The 6,482-nt window shown below is 41.0% G+C and overlaps 1 protein-coding gene across 1 annotated transcript in view; it reads right to left on the reverse strand.

The window, feature by feature from the left end:
• ETFDH (electron transfer flavoprotein dehydrogenase) overlaps window positions 1-6,293 on the reverse strand; it is a 42,039-nt gene extending 35,746 nt beyond the window's left edge. Inside the window, exons 1-2 of the mRNA XM_075198179.1 lie at window positions 6,151-6,293; window positions 1,925-2,065 (exon numbers count right to left, since the gene is read on the reverse strand). Of these exons, the coding sequence (XP_075054280.1) occupies window positions 1,925-2,065; window positions 6,151-6,184 (175 nt within the window). The 5' untranslated portion in view covers window positions 6,185-6,293. The remainder of the gene's footprint in view (window positions 1-1,924; window positions 2,066-6,150) is intronic.
• Between the last annotated feature and the right edge of the window lie 189 nt (window positions 6,294-6,482).

The raw sequence follows: 6,482 nt of genomic DNA on the forward strand, positions 1-6,482 counted from the left end.
CTGATTTGATTGAAAAACCATTTGGGCTAGGGAGGTAACCGACTGTGTTAGGGAGGTTACCCAGGCCGGTTCCTCAGACGAAGGGGCTGTAACCTGCTGGTTTTGCACAGAGGGAGCCCCTGCTTCACATGCAGCGCAGAGCGCCAAAGGGTCCTTCTGCCCACACGGTAATTTTACATGACATTTAGAACATGTGAAATATTTTGCCATAGGGCCCTTTCCCTTATCTGTCATTTTATATAAAGGAAGGCACACCAATCACACAATCAATCTAGCTGAATATACAGATAGAGATAAAGAGAGAGAGAGAGAGAGAGAGAGAGAGAGAGAGAGAGTAAAATATATTAAAAGAACAGAGTAAATTACAAGTAATCAACTAATGTCTTTGAAAAAGTTGTACTTGAATATTTTAAACACCATAATATTCTAGGCTAGCAGGAGACTATAATGTAAACCTGCTAAGCCAGTAATAAAACAACAAATATGTGTTTAAATAAGCTTGTACTTAGCCCAAGGGCCACCAAGACAGGGAGAAGTCCAACAGCAGTCTGTGCTCTCCCTCCGCTCTGTTCCTGTTCCCGGGCTTCTGCTTTGGCGCCAGAACCCTGGGACAGTCCATCTCTCTCTTTCTCTGTAGGAAGGGGGGGAACTCTATGTTTTAGCTCCCCCCTCTTCCCTGATGCCGATGTTCCTGCTTGAAAATCCATAGGAAAAAACGGCTTTTGGTGGCAGATTTGTGGAGACCTCTATTAGTTCCTCTTCCCAGGACAGAGGTCTCCGCAGCGGTACCTTTCCGACCCCCCCTCCTATGTCTGAGGGGGAATCTTGGTTTAGCCCCCTTCTCCTCTTTTCGGCGCTGCTGCCGAAATCCAAGATGGCCGCCGCCATTTTCATTATCCGATAACCGGCGCTCTATGCCTGTAATGGCAGCGCCGGTTAACGGGGAGGCTGTAGGAGTGCAGCGGTCCATGAGACCGCTTGTCACTCCCTTCAATCAGGCACTTTGTACTTTGGTCCCTGTCAGTGAGAACCGCTGGCTCTCCGCTGACAGGGGAATGCCTGCGCTGCCAAGTTGTGAGTGTGTTCTCTATAGTAGAACACACTCCAGCACTGCCACCTGAAAGAAAAAAGTAAAAAGTAAAAGAAAAAATAAAATTTCTTAACTTTAAACTAAGCACTAAACAAAAAGGCTGCCCAACTCCAGGGCACCTAAAAAAAACTGGGTTGTACAGGAAGAGGCAGGGGGATTGTAGAGGGGAGGGGTCTATCACCAGCACTAAAGTTAACTAGTTAGGTGCCAACTCCCAGCTCCCCTCCACAACCCATGGTAAAGCAGTGTCCCCCAGACTGGATGAAAGAGAAAAACAAATTTCCAAAAGTAAACAAATTATTGAATAACAAAGCTTCTAGCAAATGAAAACATTTCCTTTAACGCGTATCTGACATTGACATAGTGGAGGTAACCATTTTGTGGGCTCATTAATATTGGTTCAGGCCATAAAATGGCTGTCTGTACGCGATACATTTCCGGTTTTTCTGGTATATATTATTTGTTTGTAATATTGTAACTATTTACCACTATGGGCACATGACTTAATAATCATGAACATCAATATTATCATGAACATTTAAAGTGTGATACTCATTTTTAACATGATATATAGATGACGCATAATTATTTTAGTCAAATGGCACAAACTGGAGCCTCCAGAGAATCTGAGAGAGCACTAACGGGTACTAACCCAACCTACTCCATAGATACACCACGGAAGTACGGCACAGTCACAGGTGAGCCGCATAATCAACAAACCAAGTGACAGATGCTTCATCACGCCGTTCATTCATCTAAAATAAACATGGTCTATCCATATTATTTCACATACAACCAAAGTTTTTAACCACTATAGTATAGAAGTAAAATTACCTTCCCATCTTTTGTCCTGCTCACGGGGGTAGATGCTATAATGTGTGGTAATTTTGGGCACAGAGGATAAAGAACATTTCCTGATGCAGAACGTGGGCAGAAATGTCCTCAGAGCCTTTAAGTAATGTAAGCAGTGATGTGCTGCATGAAGAAAATCATACAAGAAAACATTATTGGTTTTTAATTAGTAATTACCTAACAATTTGGACAAACAACGCACATTGTATAACTAAATAACTCCATCTATACCTAAGTATTTTAGTCATAAACTCCTGTACCTCCAATTAGCAGAAAGGCTAGTTTGAGGTCCAAGGACACTTGTTTTAGGAGACACTCACCACAGGTCACAGACCCTGCATCTGCCAGGAGAATTTCAAAGCAGATTGCTTCTTACACATGCGTGTCAATAGAAGCTGACTGGACTGCAGCCAATCATCGGCCACCCAAACAAGAACACTGGAAGCACTGAGAATCAAAGTTATCCTGCCAGGAGAAGCAGGACACTGGTCTGTCACCAAGAAACCATGGTAGTGGCTGTGTATTGTTCTATCAATGTCCATTCAGCGTGGACGTGTCCCTGATGAAGACCGCACTTGCACGGAACACGTTGAGTGAAGAACTTACGTTCCACTATTTTCATTCATTCACAATATTCTCAGTTAGATACCACTTTGCTGATATTAATTCCATACAGAACCCAGGTTCTTCATTCTACCTATGACGGGCCAAGATACCACAGGTTTCCGTTCTATATCCACAGTAACATGGATGAATTCATGCTGAGTGGACATTTACAGAATTATTTACATGAAATGGAAAGCAGCTCCGGGTTTTCAGTAGCATATATACACAGACAGCTTGTCTCCATACTGTGGAACAATCATAATGGTTGGAGAATATATTTCAGTCTTTCTGAAAAGATCCAGTGGATTTAACTGAAAAAAGATTATTGGGCTCTACATCAGATTACTCTATTACACAGAAACCAGTCTGAGTAATTCTTCTATTCTCAGTTATGGGAACTGCACTTTTTCAATGGAGGAAGCAGAGTGTCCTCCTATGGTCAGTATCGCATCCACAATTTCATGTAATGAGTAAACCATTGAGCACCTGCTATTCCTTCTTATTGGTGCCTCTAAAGATCCATCAGGACTATAACCATTTATTTGTGCACACAAGGTAGATTTTTTTGTTTATTTTAGATATTTTTATATTCAGCTTCTTGACACATTAAAGTTATTTTATCACTTATTGCCTTTTATTTATTACAGTTTTATATCATACTGATTTTGCTCAGTGCATATAGACATTTTGTACATTACTTTAATACATACTAAATGCCCTGTAGTACTGTATCTATACACAGTATAGGGACATACTAAAAGGAATGACAGCTGCAGTCTGCTAAAAGGAATGCCAATAGACTTCTATGATAGAAAAATGTAATTTTATGTATATTTTAAAAACTCTTATACTTTTCAAATATATCTTTCACCCACTTATTGCTAAGGTACTTGGTCATGTTTTACATGTGGAATGACGGACGATTACTGTGGAATGACAGCTGTTTTATACGACATGTCAATGAAGAAATATCAGTAAAAACTTGCATTTCTCCCAATAAAACACCCCTATTTCTCCCATATCCCCAAGTTCCACACACTAATCCCTTTGCATATGTGCTCCCCCACACCTGTACCCCACCAAACAAGTCTCATAACGTGGAATGACGGACGATTACTGTGGAATGACAGCTGTTTTATACGCCATGTCAATAAAGAAATATCAGTAAAAACTTGCATTTCTCCCAAAAAAACACCCCTATTTCTCCCATATCCCCAAGTTTCACACACTAATCCCTTTGCATATGCGCTCCCCCACACCTGTACCCCACCAAACAAGTCTCATAGCGTGGAATGACGGACGATTACTGTGGAATGACAGCTGTTTTATACGCCATGTCAATGCAGAAATATCAGTAAAAACTTGCATTTCTCCCAAAAATCACCCCTATTGCTCCAACATCCCCTAATCCCACACACTAATCCAATTGCATATGTCATTCCACGTTATGAGACTTCTTTGGTGGGCTACAGGTGTGGGGGAGCGCATGTGCAAAGGGATTAGTGTGTGGGATTAGGGGAAATGGGAGAAATATGGGTGTTTTTTGGGAAGAAATGCAAGTTTTTACTCATATTTCTGCATTGACATGGCGTATAAAACAACTGTCATTCCACAGTAATCGTCCGTCATTCCACGTTATGAGACTTGTTTGGTGGGGTACAGGTGTGGGGGAGCGCATGTGCAAAGGGATTAGTGTGTGGGATTAGGGGATATGGGAGAAATAGAGGTGTTTTTTGGGAGAAATGCAAGCTTTTACTGATATTTCTGCATTGACATGGCGTATAAAACAACTGTCATTCCACAGTAATCGTCCGTCATTCCACGTTATGAGACTTTTTTGGTGGGGTACAGGTGTAAAGGAGCGCATATGCAAAGGGATTAGTGTGTGGGATTAGGGGAAGTGTGAGAAATAGGGTTGTATTCCATGACAGCAAAGCAATTGTTTTGACATTTCTGCATTGACATAGCGTATAAAACAACTGTCATTCCACAGTAATCGTCCGTCATTCCACGTTATGAGACTTGTTTGGTGGGGTACAGGTGTGGGGGAGCACATATGCAAAGGGATTAGTGTGTGGAACTTGGGGATATGGGAGAAATAGGGGTGTTTTTTTGGGAGAAATGCAAGTTTTTACTCATATTTCTGCATTGACATAACGTATAAAACAGCTGTCATTCCACAGTAATCGTCCGTCATTCCACGTCATTCCACTTGTAAAACATGACCAAGCACCTTAGCAATAAGTGTTTAAAAGATATATTTAAAAAGTATAAGAGTTTTTAAAATATACATAAAAATACATTTTTCTATCATAGAGGTCTATTGGCATTCCTTTTAGCAGACTGAAGCTGTCATTCCTTTTAGTACGTCCCACAGTATATTCATTTATGCTCTCTGGGAAGATATACAGAGAAGCAGAGACATGTACTCCCCTCTATCTATTAAAGTCAACAGTGTTTAAAACAAATAATAATGAAAGTGTCATTTGCATATGCCTATCTACACTATACATCTTTCTTTGAGTGCATGGCTCTTTCTGCATACTTTGGATTTATGTGGGAATAGCTTTCTGCTAAATGTGATTTTTTTTTTACCGTTTTCAATGTATTTAATAAAGCAGAGGACATTGTGTCCTATTTTGCCCAACACAACCCTGTTAGCTATTGGTTCTTGTTTTCCTACCGATTCATTTATTAACATCTTTCCTTTACACTGTTAACCTAATTATGGTGAAAATGAAAACGTTCAGAGCTGAGACAGATCTACACCAGACGTTTTGTGTTGGCTTTACATGACAGTAATAAATTGACATATGAAGAGAAAATGACCAGACCAGTTGTATTTCCTCTCTAACAAGGGCCCTTGATGGTTCAGACATACAGGAGGCAGCATTTTTTCCTGAGGACCCAGTGCCCTCTGACAATTACTTCTAGTCCTGGCTTGATAAGAACTGATCTAATAGTATATAAAAGTCATTTTTTTCTGACAACAGGAGTGAGCAATATCAGTTTTCATAACAAAGTATTTAGACAGATAGAAAATCTTCCTAAGCATTCTCAAAATCTTACAATTTAAATTCAGTACATGTGGCCAATAAACAGTATCACTTGAATTCCATTTTTGACTGTTTCTGCCAATGGATGCATCCATTCAATGCTAAACACACCTTCCATATGCATGTTTTTATTGATGACCTTTACCCTAGATTATGATTTGTGCCCTATAGATGGAGTGATAGAGCTGCTGCTAACACATACTTACTAGTACTACACAGGGACACATACTCTACAATTGCTGAGGAATAGAGCACAGCATTACATATTAATAACCAGCCCCATAGACACAACCGTATAATAAGCAGTGTTATATAAGGTGCACCCATATGCCTTACATAGCAGAGTAAACTACAGGCTAAAAAAAAAACTGGTGCTCTCCAACTGCTGTGACACTAAAAGTCCCAGTAAACCCCGAGAGACCTCGAATGGTAGATTGCTGGGACTTGTAGTCTTACGACAGCCGGGGAGACACTCCAGGGTAACTAACCCTAGTTTAACGAATGACAGCTACCTATAGGTGACGAGTTCGCTAATCATCCACGTACCTTGCGCTGTATACCTACAGAGAGGTAACATCATGGTGGTAGATTAGGGGTCAAACGCCACTAAATGGCTGCAGTGACTGCCAGATTACTGCTCTCAGATCTGGGCTGCGCACTGCCAAGCTCCAGCAACCACACATCGCGCATGTGCGAAGCCAGCGCACAGGCTGCCGGGAAATGTAGTCCTGTGTTCGCCGGGTGATCGAACTAATTAACGTGACTACAAGTTGTAGTACAACCATAGAGATGTATGATTGGCAGAGAGTCTAGAGGCAGGGCGGCTGTGTTTGCTGTACTGCCACCTGTTGGTATTGTAGTATACCGACATAAACTCG

Source organism: Mixophyes fleayi, chromosome 1, assembly GCF_038048845.1.
Source record: "Mixophyes fleayi isolate aMixFle1 chromosome 1, aMixFle1.hap1, whole genome shotgun sequence".
NCBI classification, from domain to species: Eukaryota; Metazoa; Chordata; class Amphibia; order Anura; family Limnodynastidae; genus Mixophyes; species Mixophyes fleayi.